The 15,835-nt window shown below is 44.2% G+C and overlaps 1 protein-coding gene across 2 annotated transcripts; it reads left to right on the top strand.

Moving 5' to 3' along the window:
* On the top strand, positions 1-13,850 carry LOC124680340 (disease resistance protein Pik-2-like). Of its 2 annotated transcripts, XM_047215412.1 has the most exons (4): positions 1-38; positions 167-279; positions 7,677-8,794; positions 11,545-13,850. In XM_047215412.1, the coding sequence occupies exons 3-4, from the start codon at positions 7,785-7,787 to the stop codon at positions 13,622-13,624; spliced, it is 3,090 nt and encodes a 1,029-aa protein (XP_047071368.1). In that variant the 5' UTR covers positions 1-38; positions 167-279; positions 7,677-7,784; the 3' UTR covers positions 13,625-13,850. The 2 variants fall into 2 exon arrangements, with proteins under 2 accessions (XP_047071368.1, XP_047071367.1); XM_047215411.1 differs by having other exon boundaries at positions 10-279.
* Positions 13,851-15,835: the final 1,985 nt, after the last annotated feature.

The following is a 15,835-nucleotide window of genomic DNA, read 5'->3' as shown; positions in this document are numbered from 1 at the left end:
CTTCAGTCGTCGTTGCAGTGGAAAATGACGTGCGCAAGGTCATATATAGCTCTTGTGATTGTTTCCATTCAATTCAGTAGCCACGTAACATATATAGGAAAAGTCTACATATTGAACATCTCGAGGTATATGATCTCCACCAATTCCTTGATTACTGTACAATCAGATGCCAGACCTTGTTGGATCGAACCTTCCATGTGCTTGCTAAGATCCTCTTTATCGAAAAAAGAGCTGGCAATGCGTTCGACTCCAGCCGCCTAGCCAAGGGCTGATTCGCAGGTGCGCTCTCCTCTTTTCTTTCGTTTCGTAGCTTATTGCTTCACTGCCCCGGCCATCGATGCTGGATGTATCCCATCGTTTCCTAGCTTATTGATTCTCTACGGAGCTTGTTTCCTTGTCATGTTCCCACTCTCGTCATAATTTGCTTGATCTCAATTTCTCTGTGGGGTTAACGAAGATCTTCTTCTTAACCAGCTTTGCAAGTCCTAATGCATCGTTTATTTGTTGCCTCAAAATTACCTTCCATCAATTTCTTACCGATCAAAACTAGTCATCGACCCTGCACATGCACAAACAAATAATATTCGGTAACTCCTACACTGCTTTGCATGCATAGAATTCGGTCCGAAATCATGGAGTCGGGGATTAATTTTCGCCGTTTGCGTGCCCTCTGAATTGTTGCCTGGAAATAAAAGGAAATTCTGAGCCACCACTCTCTCAAGTGCAAATAGCTCGAGTGCTCGACCACGATTTGGAGACACGATTCAAAGCTTTAAGAGCATCTCGACCGGTAGCCCCCAAATAGGCGCCGGCAGGGGCGCCAGCAACTCCGTTTGGAAGATGCCGGCACTACATCCTCTATTTGAGGGAGTTGTTCCCACACCGGCGCCCCCAAAACGGCAGCCCGATAGATGTTTTGTATTAAAATCATAAATAAATGTATAGAAAATTAAATAAGAAATGTTTTATTCCATAAACTAATACATAATTGGGAACGTGGTTTACATGAAGATATAGTTTGGAACATGGTTTTTCACAAACTAATACATAGTTTGAACAAATATAAAACATTGCAAAAAAACTAAACCTAACTAGGCCGGTCATCACAGGTTTCGTGTGTTCGCTGCCAAGAAAGAACACTAGAGGGCACACCCAGTCACCCAAACTGGAAAATCCAGCTGCCGAGGGTGCCCCTATTGGTTCTTACGATGAAGAACATCCGAAAACATGTGAGCCGATATTCGCTGCAAAGAAATAACACTCGTCAGTCGTCCTCCTCGGCGTTGTCGACGTGGTAGTTCTGGCGGCAACGCGTGTTGTCGAACACCTTGACGCTCATGTCCATGTCACCGAAGTAGGAGAACACGAGCACGAAGCCGGCTTGGAGGTTGTGGTGGTGCGCGAACTTCTCCTAGCCGATGTGGAGGTACATCTTGCCGCGCGCGTCGTAGATCACGTCCACGATCCACCGATAGTAGCCGCACGAATCCTCCCGCAGATGCAGCGTGCCCGGGCGGTCGTCGCCGGCGACGAAGTCGGCGAAGGTGTCCGGCAGCCTCTGGATGCCGCGTGGGTCGCCCTTGAGGACGAGGACGAACTCGAACAGCACGGGCCCCTCCTCGTCCATCTTCGACGATGAAGACGACGGCGTCGCAGGCGACGGAGTGTGTGCACCTCTACCGCGGCCACGGCCACAACCACGGCCGCGACTTCGACCTCGACCAGACATGGCGTCGTCTTTTCATATGGTGGCGGCTAGGGTTGGGGAGAGAGGCGCTAGGGTTTATGCGTGAGAGACACGATGAGAGGCGACCCTTTTATAGGCCGGAGGGAGGCGGGGGAGCGGTGGCGCTCATTAACGGCGGCACGAAGAGCAAGGGGACGGTTCGCTGCGCGTCTGCGGAAACTGCACCGCCGCTGCGCCCCAATTAACTCCCATCGCGAGGTAGGCGACAGTTAGGTTAAAATTGAATGAACCGCTGACGCGTCAGCCCCGCCACTCCCCGCTAGCGTCGACTTTTGGGATGTGTGGCTGACAGGCGGCTCCCACGCCCAAAACATTCAGCCTTGCGAAGCGCCGGCGCGCCTGATTCGCGCCCTTGGTGAAGGAGCCGTCACGGGGTTGCCGGCGATTCTACTGGGCTCCAAAATTGGCTGGCACCGTATGAGGCGGGCCGATACAAGCCCATTTTCACTCCGACTCCCAAAATGCTATCGGGGCGGTATCAGGGACGCCGGTAGAGATGCTCTAAATAACAATAGCTAGTCTGTTCTCCAACTACCGGCCAGTGTCCCTGCACGCGCAATACATTGAGGCATGGGATGTACGGCGCGAGCTTGGCCTACCGTGTGCAGTTTTTGGGAAGCCATCTAGGGGTGTCCACATGACCCATCTTGTCATTTGTGCCTCCGTGCACCAAAAATCTACCGCCCGATCATCTGTGTAAAAACTATTCTTTCACATTGCTATAGGGAAGTTGGCGTAATTTTAGGACAATGACCACAATTTTTTTTCATAAAAGACGTTTTATTACTCGAAGATCAAGCATTACACATAGTCTGCATAACTAAGATGCACACAACAGTTTTGAGAATTTAGAATCCAAGTAAAAGGAGTACAGAAAGAACAAAAGGAGAAAAACCAACTAGTCAACCGTTCCATTGGTCTCAATCCTACGGCTATGCAGCCACCCATGTTGTGAAATAAATTTTTTGGCCGTGTTATCCAACCATGTAGACACCTTTATAAATAGGTCTCGGTCCTGTAAGCGTTGAAGCGGCGACCATGAGCGGAGCATAGCGGTACACCTATAAATAACAATTTTTATCATTAAAATTTTTGTCATTTCTACACAGCTAAAGCGATCATACAACTGCAATCGTTCCCACTAGGATAATCGTTTTATACCTAGAATCCACCTCATTTAGCCAGTTGCCAAAAATGTTAGCAATACTACGGGGTGGATATAGGGTAGATCCTATTTGAATGATTAACCATATAGATCTAGCAACCCGACAATTGAAAAAAAGGTGTTTTATTGTCTCTTCTTCGTAACAGAGCACACATTTCTTACAACCATGCCAGTTGTGTTTGCAATGTTATCTTTAGTGAGAATCACACCTCGATGAAAATATCATGCACACACCTTAGTTTTTAGAGGTATCTTGATCTTTCAGATGGATTTGTTATTTACGAGCGGTTAAGTAGGAATGCAAAGGGCTTTGTACATAGAAGATACCGAGAATATACCATTCTTGGTGAGACTCCACCGGAATTCATCGACCCCCAGAACCAACTGTATTGACTCTAGCCGCTGAAGCAGCTCGTTCCAAGAGTTAAGCCGGGGGCCAATAAGGTCACGTCTGAACGTTACCGAGGTGGGGATAAGATTCCATCACCTTTTGAAGGGTGTCTCCCTTGTAACGAACAATATTGTACAAAGCGGAATAGTGTTCATGAAGAGTGGTTATTCCCAACCAACGATCCTCCCAATACCGTATCTCCGCCCCAGTCCTAATGGAGATGGAACCAAATGGGAAAAAGTGCTTTTTTATTGCCATAATGCCAGCCCAGAAGTGCGGATCCACCGGTTTTCAAATATCCTGGGAAATCGCCTTTGAGCCTAGATACTTTTTCCGCAGTAATTGTTGTTATACACCGTCCTCCGTTAATAACATGGCCAGCCATTTTCCTAGCAAGGCCCTATTTTTAACTTCCAGATCATGGACACCAAGTCCATCTTGATCTTTTGGACGGCATACAACACTCCATTTTGTCAACCTGTATTTTTTCTTCTCACTATCCCCTTGCCAATAAAATCTCGATCGGAAGTAATCCAATATGTGTAAGACCCCTTTCGGTAACTGGAAGAATGAAATCATACACAGTACCATATTGGTGATTACTGAATTTATGAGAACCAATTTCCCCCCAAGGGATAGTAGCTTTCCTTTCAAACTACTAAGACACTTCTGAAGTCGTTCTTCAACGATTTTCCATTCAGCCAACGTTAGTCTTCGATGGTGTTCAGAATGCCAAGATACCTAATTGAAAAATAGCCAATCCCACATCCGAATAACTCGGCGTAAAGATTGACATCATCGTAGGCATCGCCGAAACAAAGGAATTCACTTTTATGAAAGTTAATATTAAGACTTGGTAACAGCTCGAACGCTGAAAGATTTAACTTCAGGTTCCGCCCCTTTGCCAAATCATGATCCATAAAAAGAATTGTATCATCAGCATACTGAAGGATAGATAAACCCCCATCAACCTAGTGGGGAACCACACCTTCAATTTGGCCATCGAACTTAGCGTGGTCAATTATAATTGCAAGCATATCCGCCACAATGTTAAAATGCATTGGGGAAAGTGGATCACCTTGCCTTCATCCTTTTTTCGTTTGGAAGTATTTACCAAGTTCATCATTAACTTTTATGGCAACACTCCCACCAAAAACGAAGCTATTAATTAGAGTGTGCCACTCATCAGAAAATCCTTTCATCCAAAGAGTTTGTTGAAGAAAATACCATTTAACTTTATCATAGGATTTTTCAAAGTCGATTTTGAGTATGACCCCATTCAACTTTTTACGATGCATCGCATAGATTGTTTATGCAAAGTGACAACCCCATCTAGGATGTATCTACCTTGCATGAAAGGCGTCTGAGAAGGGCGCACCACATGATCTGCCACAGAATTAAGTCTAATAGTTGCAACTTTTGTGAAATTTTTAAAACAAACGTTTAGTAAGTATATGGGTTTATATTGCTGAATCCGTTCCGCATCAATAACTTTTAGTGAAAGAATGATTTCATCGAAGTTGATACGGAACAAATCAAGCTATCCCGCATGGAGCTCCGCAAACAACTCCAATAAGTCAGCCTTCACTACATTCCAAAGTCTGATAAAATTCAGCCGGGAAACCATCCAGTTCGGTTGTGTTCCATCAGAAATACCGCTTTCTTAATTTCCTCCTCGGGATAGACTAGAAAAGCATTTTCTTCTGTAGTCACTTAGGGAATATCATCGCAGTCAGCGGTCGTACCTCAGCGATTGCCTCTAAATCATCAATGTATGATGATAGGCTGAGTTTCTCTTGCCTAAGCTGCTCAGTCATGTTCTTAGCCCACCCCCCAAGGTATCTACGCATCGAACATAGTTTGTTATTCCACCTTTGGATTGGGGTTTTCCCAAGAACCAGCTTATCCCAAATGAATTTAACCATGTCTAAAAAGCCATCCCGAAGTAGCCATCCAAGTTCAAATTTGATAACGGACGTCTACGTTGCGGAACTGGCATCCCAGTAATTAATAAAATTGGAGCATGATCCGACAGAGCCTTGATTTGAGGAAGAACTTATATGGAGACTAGAGGGAACTTAAGCTCCCAGTCTGAGTCCATTAGTACTCGATCCAACTTCTCGTATGTAGGCTCCAGGAGACTGTTAGCCCAAGTAAACCGCCTCCCGAGCATTGTCACCTCTCTCAAATCCAAACTATCGATGACAGCATTGTATAAGAAAGGCCAATGTGTGTCAAACCTGCTCCTGCTCTTCTCCTGAGGAAATCTGAGCAAGTTGAAATCCCCTCCTATAATGATAGGGTACGGATTGTCCTTGGCCGGATTTACCAACTCTCGAAGAAAAGCGGGCTTAACAGCATCCTAGGCAACCCCATAGACGAAAACCAAACTCCATATGAAGTTATCAAACTTATTCCAAATATAGAGTTTGGTATGAAAATCACCACAGGAATTATCTAAAATCTCCATAGTCGAAGTTCGAAAACTCTTTCTAGAATTTCCCCTCCGCCAACGATTGGTGATTGTCCAAAAGCCTCAAAAGGAGGAAAGGCGCATCAACGGTTGTTTCATCTATGTTCTTTGGAACACCTGGAATAAGCGTAATCAATGGATCTTCATGGGACATTGTTTCACTTACCTAGCACAAATTGCCAGGAAAGACATCCCGAGCATGCTTTCATTGGCTTCGGCCCAGCCATCCTTGCGGGCGTGGATTAGGCCTTTTTGTTTTTTAGGGTGGTTTCTAGCATATTCCACCTTAATATAAATATGCCCTCTATGTATAGTTTGGTGGGGGTTTTCCCTCTTACTTGATGAAAAGGGCTGTGCTCCTGCTCGTTACTCAAAAAAAAATCATCAATTGAAACGGACCGATCATCCTCCCTCCCACCATGACATAAGACTACCCATTGTGGGGTATCATAGATCGTATCGTAGTTTTATTATAGGTAGATACCGTATTATAGCATGAATAACTAGAAAAATAAATGTAAAATATATTTTGTACATGTTTGCATTAATATTCTACTAATCAATAAATAAAAGGAGACTATAATACTACTCCCTCTGTTTCTGTTTAATTGACTATAATTAGTACAAAGTTATACTAAACTAGAATCAATTAGAATGGAACCGAAGAACTACTATATAATAGTATGCATTGATATACATATGCATGATACTGTTGTATGATGACATGGTAGGAGTGATTTTATGCACCCAAGGCCAATATGAAGATAGTTGTGGGGTCCTTGGGAAAAGTCAATATCAGTATTTTTCAACACGTATTTTTTGAACATTATAGTGTTGAAATTTTGTGCATCAAAGGTATGGTGAACTCAATATTGCAGTCAATAGAAATTTTGTGCACCCACGGTCAGGTGAACTTAATTTTCAACACATGCTTTGAGACTTCAGAAATTTCCACAAAAAAACATTTGCACGTAGGTAATGGATGTAGCTACGTGTGTGTGTGTGAAATCTAAAACTTGAACCTACAACTTCTCCACCATCCTAGAAGAGAGAAGATTGAGTCCGGCCCCTCTGCCAACTAGCATTTTTGACACTTTGACGTTGTTGATGGTGGGTGAACTCACTAGGAGCAGTACTCCAACAACCGATGTGCGGCCACCGTCGGCTTAGGATCATCAGAATAAGCGACCATCGACACAGCTGGAGAACCGTCGGCATAGCTCGCTTGTCGGTGTAGTTGACATGTGCCAACAGCCTAGAGCACCCATCGGCATTCGCTGGCCATCGGCGCGGTGTACTAACCGACGGCCATCTGACGGTGCATGAGATAGCCTTGATATGAGCTATCCTTACAGTCCTCCGTTAGGCCGTCGGCGTATGTTTGACACCGTCGAGCTTCCATCTCCTGCGGGCTCGCCAGCGCCACGTGGGGGCAGCATGTGGCGACGGCCGTGGCGTGCCAATGGTAGCCATCGGTATAGCTTCACGTAAAGCGACGGCTAATTTGTGCTGATGATGGTTGTCGGTTTAGCTCCGGCTATGCTGACGGCCTGTTTTCTTCTGTGGGCAACTCTTGACGGTGTCGATGGCCCCAACCTTAGGCCATCAGCGTTTTGGCCGATTAATGTTGTAATTTTGTGCCATAAAATCTCTTTCGCTGGTCAAGTTGATGTATAACTTAGACCTTCTAAAGCATGCGGTCCTTTTTTTTAACAATCAACACCGCACCACATATATTTATAGTAATAAATAATATATGGTAGAGATACACGAGCAGACTCCAATAATCATAAAATAAAAATAAAGTACTCATTCTTATATACAGTTATGGTTACCCTGCTCCTTTCTTTTTTACACACAATGATGGTGACCCTGACGAAGTTATTTATACGTTTATCAGGTAATGGAAGTGCACATGGTCTGATCTTCCTGCAACTTGGTCATACTTTGATGCATTTGGAAACAATTGGAGGGGCATTAGTTGTGGACATCAGTAGAGAAAGAGAAGATGGAGTTTGTGGTGGGTGCCTCGGATGCCACCATGAAATCTCTTCTGGGCAAGCTGGGCGGCCTTCTTGCCCAAGAGTACACTGTTATCCGTGGCGTCCGTGGTGACATCCAGTACATCAGTGACGAGCTCGCCACCATGCAGGCGTTCCTTGGCGACCTGGGCTCTACCCGGGACGGGCGCGACCGCCGACTCAAGGATTGGATGAAGCAAATCCGGGACATGGCTTATGACATGGAAGATTGCATCGACGACTTTGCCCACCGCCTCCCTCACGATTCCCTCAGCGATGCCAGATGCTCCTTCATAGTAACCAGAGTCCACGAGCTGTGGACGTTCTGGCCTCGCCGTGAAATTGCTTCGAAGATCTCTGAGCTCAAGGTCCGAGCACAGCAGATTGCTGAACGACGCAGCAGATATGGACTGGACAATCCAACCCCATTCAGTGGCAACGGCAACGGCAACATTGGCAGCTCTGCAACAACGGGCAGCATTGCAGAGCACCTAATCACCAAGCGTCAGCTCATCCACACGGAGCAGCCCGTGGGCGCGGTGACGAACATGACCAATCTTAGGGAGTGGCTAAAGAAACATAGTGACTCTGTAAAGCATCGATCTGTTCTGTCCATAGTTGGTTTTGGTGGTGTGGGAAAGACAACCATAGCGACAGCATTGTACGTGGAATTCAGGAATGAATTCGACTGCCGGGCATTAGTCACTGTCTCCCAGAACTATGACGAAGATCAAGTCCTCAGGGATATTCTGGGTCAGATCAAACCCACTGATACTCCAGCGCAGATCAAGACCCATGAAAGGGAACTGGAGCAGGAAAGCACTGGGAGGCGGTTGGAGAAGAGCCTTGCTGCAGACATTATGAGCGCAGTGAAGCGATTTCTGCCATTGAAGTATCAAGGCAGTGGCGGCAGCTCCAATTCTGTGAAGAACAAAATAGAAGCAATGAGCCGTGACCAACTTGTTGAAGAACTGAAAACGCGCCTGCATGGAAAGAGGTACCTTTAATCCATTGCCTTGATTTTTCGTAAAGCAATAATTGTTACGTAATCCGTTATTTCTCTGCACAGATTGACCAAATATTGTATCCTAGCTTTGGTTTTCATGTCTATTCCATTAAACCAATTATCAAACATATTGGTGATATTGATTGGTGGAGGTATACTAGAAGTTGCATAAACTATCCTCCAAACTAGACGTGCAAAAGGGCATGCAAGAAATAAATGTTCAATGGTCTCATTAGAATAAAAAAAGCAACATTTTGTACTCCCATCCCAATTTCTTTTAGCAAGGTTATCTTTTGTAAGAAGTACTTTTTATGAAGGAACCACATAAATATTTTTATCTTAAGCGGTAATTTTAATTTACAAAAGTACTTATGTAGAAAAGTAGTGTGGCCATTCATTTGATCAGCATACATAGACTTCACAGTGAAGTCACCCGTATTTGAGACCTTCCAAACAAATTTATCTGGCTCCTCAACTAGATTTATTGTCATTAGGCGTTGGCACAAGTGCACCCAATGAGCCCATTTATTACCAGGTAAGAACCTTCTAAAGCCAATGTTTATTTGAACAGAAGCTAACACGTTGGCTACAGTGTCGTTTTTCCTTTGAACAATATTATATAATGATGGGTATTGATTTACTATGTGGTGACATGTCCTTACATATAAGTTCATTTCGAAATTTTACTAAATTTGAAAGAAATTTTATTGAGAAGTAATCTCTATAGAGTTAGAGCCGCATCAATTTGCGTCAAAGGTCCTAATACATAACTGTTCAAGATATAATCTTGCCACCTTTCGTAGAAATCGCACATATTCTTCCTTCTAATTTGTATTATTTGCTTTGTGAGGACACTTCTTATTCACATTATAATTTAGCTTTTCAAGGTTAATTTTTGTTAAGAGAACTCGTTTGAACAAGATTTCATCATAAATGTCCCAGAAGTGTTTTTAACGTACCGGTCTCATTTTAATTGCAATCAACCACTGGACTAAGTGCAAGGTGTTAACTTGCGACAGAATAAGGCCCCCCTGAAACCGATGTTCAGTGGGACTTTCGACATAACATTAGGCAAAAAAAAACGATGTTTCAGTTTTGTAATATTATGTAGGTATTTGTAAATCATGGAACATATGTGTGTGGCTCAATCATGTATCTTCCAAAGAGCGGGTACCATGCCATTACCACCAGTCAAGAATGATCCTCTCCAAAAAAAAAATCCACTTTGACTCACATGAGTCTTTTTCAAAAAGGAATCCGTGCACTCTACCTGGGATAGTGTTTTAGATTCTAGGTATTTATTTTGTAGCAACCCTAGGCACAGTAGGTAAGTAATATAAACATATATATACCGACCCGCACGTTTGGAACCCGGCTACGCGCGAGGTCTAAATCAGAAGCGTCAATGTGTGCTCTTAGATTCACACTTAATATAGCAGCTAATTAATACAGTTGAATACGAGATGAAATACATCAAGTGTTAAGGTAAATGTCAGAGTATTAGTACTAGAAAACAAAATTTCTCAGAGCAGTACAATGCTAAGAAAACTTGTAACATACTAATTATAACTGTAAATAGTCAAACTGAGACAATTTAGTGTGACACAAACTTCATTCTAAGTTCCTCCAAAGGAAAATACCAAGGAATCAGATTTGTGCATTGCTATTTGAGACCTCTGTTTACAAATCATATTTGTGCATTTTCTACAGATTGTTGCAAAAATCTCATCAACAATTTTAACACCGAAAAACAGAACCATCTATACAAGAAATGAGTCATCATGGTCGATACAGAGAAGCTCATGTTCACCCGAGAAACATACACCGGAGCAAACTCACTCCAGATTTGTGACAGTAGTTTAGAGCAGTCTAGATTCAACACAAATTCATAGAGATATCCATGAATCAGAAGCAAATCCGGAAAAAAAAACTCCACAAATATGAACAGAACGAAAGAAAATCAAGAGAGAAAAAGGATCGAGATCGGACATGACAAAAACATGGATAGAATGAGCGCCGTGAAGCACTGCAGTGGATCAGCGGATGTCGTCGGCGCGGCGGAGTTCCTCCGCTCCTGGGCCATCTCCGCCCCACCTTACCTCCACATTCCCGACCTCCATCTCCTCCTCCTGGCCAGCGATGGAGAAGACCATGCCTTGCTCCCGACGAGGTCCTCCAGCCTAAATCAGTGGACTTCCTTGCCGCCCCTTGACCCAGCCGGTTCTGGTTGAGGAGTCAGACGGGCGAGCTCCGGCCGCGCGTTCAGGCGCAGCACGGCCTCCGCCGTCACCCAGGCTAACGGAGGCGACCTGCTTGGTTAATGAGGGGGAGAGGGGATGCGGCTGGGGGAAAGGTGGGGATGGAAGGAGGAAGGGGCAGAGGATTTAATGCTAATTACTGCATGTCGGTGATTAAGGAATATATACACATTGTATACCTGCTGAAAATACAGACTTATTAGCCGCGTGGCGCTCTTTGATTAGCTGCGTTTTCATCCTCGCCCGTCCCCGGGTTCCGTTAGCTATTTTCGTATATATACCGAGTAAACTCATAATTTTTGTATACAAAACCTCTACATGGTCTTTTGGCTTACAATTCATATTACATTTAGTCGACATGTCATTATCAATCTAATTTCGTGAATGTCATTATCAAAATCTAAAATGCATCGCACATTTTTTTTTAAAGAAGTAAGCATGTCTTTCTTCTCATTCGTACTTGTTTTTCACTTGTGTTTTCAGGTACCTCCTCTTGGTTGATGATGTATGGTCTGCGGAAACATGGGAGCACATTAGAAACTGTTTGCCACATGATAATATAGAAGATAGCAGAGTAATAGTCACTACAAGATTTCAGGCTGTTGGTGCATCTTGCTCTGAAAGAGATGGAACTGATCATCTGCATAGAGTTAGTGTTCTTACCGGTGAAGACTCCAGCAGTCTATTCAACCTAAGTGTTCATGAAACAGTCAGTGCGAGATCTGAAGCTCTTGATGGAAATAGTGAACATAATAATCACTCTGAAGGCTCACTTAATCATAGTGTTTCTGAATCCGAGAACCACATAAGCAGTGACAATAAAGAGGCTCTCGAAGAGATATGTCAATTCTGTGGGGGTCTTCCTTTGACCATAGTCAGCATCGCTGGTCTTGTTGCCTGCAACCCAGAAAAAAAGAGCGACTATTGGAGTAAAATTTTCAAATCATTATTTCCAGAGCAGGCATCTCCTCTTACCTTGGATGGAGTCACAAGAATACTTGATTACTGCTACAATGACTTGCCTCCAGACCTGAAGACCTGCTCATTATACCTGAGCATATTTCCCAAGGGCGTGACCATAAGTAGGAAGCGCCTCACTCGGCGATGGATATCGGAGTGTTTTGTGACAGAGAAGCAGGGGCTGACTGCAGAGGAAGTCGCAGAAACATACTTTAATCAGCTCATAGGCAGGAAGATAATACGTCCTGTGGATCACAGCAGCAATGGGAAGGTAAAATCCTTCAAAGTGCATGACATGATTCTTGAATACATTGTGTCCAAATCAGGCGAAGAGAATTTCATTACAGTAGTTGGTGGCCACTGGCTGATGCCAACTCCTAGCAACAAAGTCCGTCGGCTCTCCATGCAAAGCAGTGGTTCCAATCATGTGAATATGACAAAAGGCATGAACTTATCTCAGGTTCGGTCACTTACTGTCTTCGGAAGCCAGAATCGGCGACTGCCTTTCCATTCATTCAATAATGGGATAATACAAGTGCTAGATCTTGAGGGTTGGAAGGGTTTGGAGCAGACGCACCTGAACGACATATGTAAAATGGTTGTGCTCAAGTATTTGAGCCTAAGACGGACAGATATCTACGAGATTCCGTCCAAGATCGAGAAGCTCCAGTACCTGGAAACTCTTGACATAAGGGAGACAAATGTTGGGGTGCTGCCCAAAAGCTTTGGCCAGCTCAAATTTCTCCGTAGCATGCTTGGAGGGAGTAAAAGCCCACCTAAGGCACTCAAGTTACCTCAGGAGAAAAATAACGAGCCAATGAAAGCACTTCGTATACTATCAGGGATTCAGATCACAGATGAAGACACAGAAGCTGTAGCAAGCCTTCATCAGTTAACAGGGCTAAGGAAGCTTGCAATTTACAAGCTCAATATAAAGGACGGTAGTAAGGCCTTCAAACAATTGGTCTCCGCCATTGAGTACCTTTGCAGTTGTGGCTTGCAGACTCTGGCTATCAATGATGAGGGCTCTGAGTTCATCAACTCGTTAGACACCATGTCCGCTCCTCCAAGATACCTCATTGCACTAGAGCTCTCTGGCAAGATGGAAAGGACCCCAATATGGATACAAAATCTCGACAATCTCTACAAGCTGACCCTTTCAGTGACAGTTCTGCAGACTGAAACTTTCAGTCTCATCCAGAACCTGAACAAATTGTTTTGTCTCACGTTTACACATAGTGCAGGGACGGATGATAGTGACATAGTGGACATCCTTGAGGAAAATAAACAGCATACTGATAGGGAGATCATTGTTCCACCTGGAGGATTCAAGAGTCTGAAGATGCTTCGCTTCTTTGCAACTCTTGTGCCTAGACTAAGCTTTGCAGTTACTGGAGAAGAGGTAATGCCTGCGCTGGAGAGGATTGATATGAATTTTCAAGCTTTCGAAGGGATTTACGGCATAGAGACTCTTAAAAGTCTACGAGAGGTGCGTCTCGCTGTTGCTAATCAAGCCGATGAAATAACCAAATTCTTGGTCAAAGATATGAAGGATCAGGCCAACCTCTACGTCAATGGTAGGCCAATAATAATATCTGATTGAAAAGATGAGTAGAATAATAAGGCTCAACTGAATGTATTATGGTGCCGAGATACAGCTATAAGTACACAGGTAATGGTCATCATGTGAAACATGCATGGGCACGAACAAGTGCATGCAAGGCCTTGACTAAGCTATCCCTAGAGACTAGGATCGGATAGTTACAGAGAATGCAACGGTACAACATACAGTGTTCAACAAGATGATCCTATCCTTCTTATTCATCAACGAATCATCTGGTGTTTTACTCTTAACGCTCCGCTTAGACTGGGTGTTAAATTAGCGTGTCCACTTGTATATTCAGTTCAACTTTGAGCTAAGTATACCCGCAAAAAAAAAAAACTTTGAGCTAAGTACCGGTGACCACACTAATAGCATACCTAAGAGCATCTTCAACAAACGTTGTATAAAGCGCCCGGGCAGAAACAATCGCCTACCAATTATCGAAAAAAAAAATCACCTATTAAGTACGCGGGAGGATGAAACTGGCGCTAAAATTGCACGCGTGGTAGTGTTTTTTAGGCGCGCGAGATATTGCAGCATGCACGTCACATTTGGTGTACCGGCTCCAACGCGCTGGAAAACCCGAGGCTGCACGCCAAGAGCCAACTACCTAGCTGAAACATCAGCACGCTCACGCCGCCGGCCCCTCCATTTCCCCCAAGCTCGCCCGGCGACCCAGCCCCGCCAAATAACCGCTGCCGCTGCTACCCTGCCGCCGTGCCGCGGCCGCTATGCTGAGGGATGTCGTGCTCTTGAATTTCTTTGGCCCTTGCTGCCCTATCCATTGTGTATGCGGCTTCTCTCATGCTGGCTTCGACGCCTTTCCTCTGCCAGATGTTGTCTTTTTTAGGGAACGCGCATAGAAAACAAAAATATTCCTACGCATAACCAATATCATATGCGAGAGAAGAGGCAACTATACATACCCTCGTAGATCGATCTAGCGGAAGTTATCGATGACGAGGTTGATTAAGACGCGAGCCAATTCCCGTAACTAGACTTGTCTAGTCGCCAGAAGATGTATTATCCCACGAACTAGTGTTGCACATGCAACACCTCCACGGTATCCATGTGTACCTGATCAGGAACACCGCATTGAAGTGTGACCAAGCACACCGTCGAAGCGGAAGCGTGTAGATAAAGATCCGGCAGTGCTACCACGAGCCCGACTAGATTAGATCTAGGTAAGACTGTAAGAGTAGAATTTGGGTAGCACTCCATGAAGAATAAGTCGAAGTAGATCCCAGCGATGGTCCTCCGGTGTCATCGGCTAGGGAGGTGACAAGGGAAGGGGCACATATTCAATGATGAATAATATTCTATGTGTCTTTAAAATATGAATGTTGATGTTTGTGTGACGGTACAGTCGTTTAAATGCTGGCATCGTTGAAGCATATGTAAGACGTCACATAAAGCTTGGGGGAATTGATACATCTCAAATGTATTTACTTTTCCAAGCACTTTTCTCAAATATTTGCTCTGGAATCTCAGCATAATTGGATAAAACTGCTGAATCTAACGTTGTTTTTAGCAAAAGTCTTCTTTCCGTTCGCAGGAAATAAAATCAGGGAAAAATACCACGGTAGTTTTTCACCTAAAGGAGGGACTTGGAGCTTGGAATTACAAGAGGGGAGCCACGATGCCCAAATGAAGCCTAGTGGCGCGTCCACCAGCACAGGGCGCACCACCAGGGCCCGTTTGGCCCTCGATCATCGTCTCGCCTCCCCCTTCGTGTGACGTCTTATATACCCTAAAACCTACCCTACGAGAAGCACGAAGATTTTCACGAAACAGAGCACCGCTATATCCACGATCCTCGTTTCGGGGGACATATTGATCCTGCTTTCCACCGCGGAGAGGGGGATTTTGAGGGATTCATCATCATCATCGCAACCAACATCATCACCAACAACCATGTGTTCACTCTCCATCATCATGAGTGAGTAGTTCTCTCTAGGACTAAGAGGTGGATGGGGTTTGAATGAGATTGATCATGTAATCATCCATATGTATAGAGATTTGAAGTGTTTGTCTTAAGGATATTCATGTATGAGTGTTGATACACCTTTCCCATGTTTGATGATTGTTACTAGGGCCCGAGTGACATGATTTCTGTACTGAACTTAAATTGTTTTATCATATATATGAGGTTGGTATTTATCTATAAGGTGTATTATAAAGCGCTCATTATCAAAAAAAAAAATCTATAAG

The sequence above is a fragment of the Lolium rigidum genome, unplaced genomic scaffold (assembly GCF_022539505.1).
Source record: "Lolium rigidum isolate FL_2022 unplaced genomic scaffold, APGP_CSIRO_Lrig_0.1 contig_13061_1, whole genome shotgun sequence".
Classification (NCBI taxonomy): Eukaryota; Viridiplantae; Streptophyta; class Magnoliopsida; order Poales; family Poaceae; genus Lolium; species Lolium rigidum.
Note: the sequence above shows the minus strand (reverse complement) of the source record. Positions and strands in the feature narration are given on the sequence as shown.

Bases quoted from the DNA above. Each gene is read 5' to 3' on its own strand.
- LOC124680340 (XM_047215412.1), top strand. From the start codon at position 7,785: ATGGAGTTTGTGGTGGGTGCCTCGGATGCCACCATGAAATCTCTTCTG. The intron at 8,795-11,544 runs GTACCTTTAATC...TTGTGTTTTCAG, and splicing joins ACGCGCCTGCATGGAAAGAG to GTACCTCCTCTTGGTTGATG.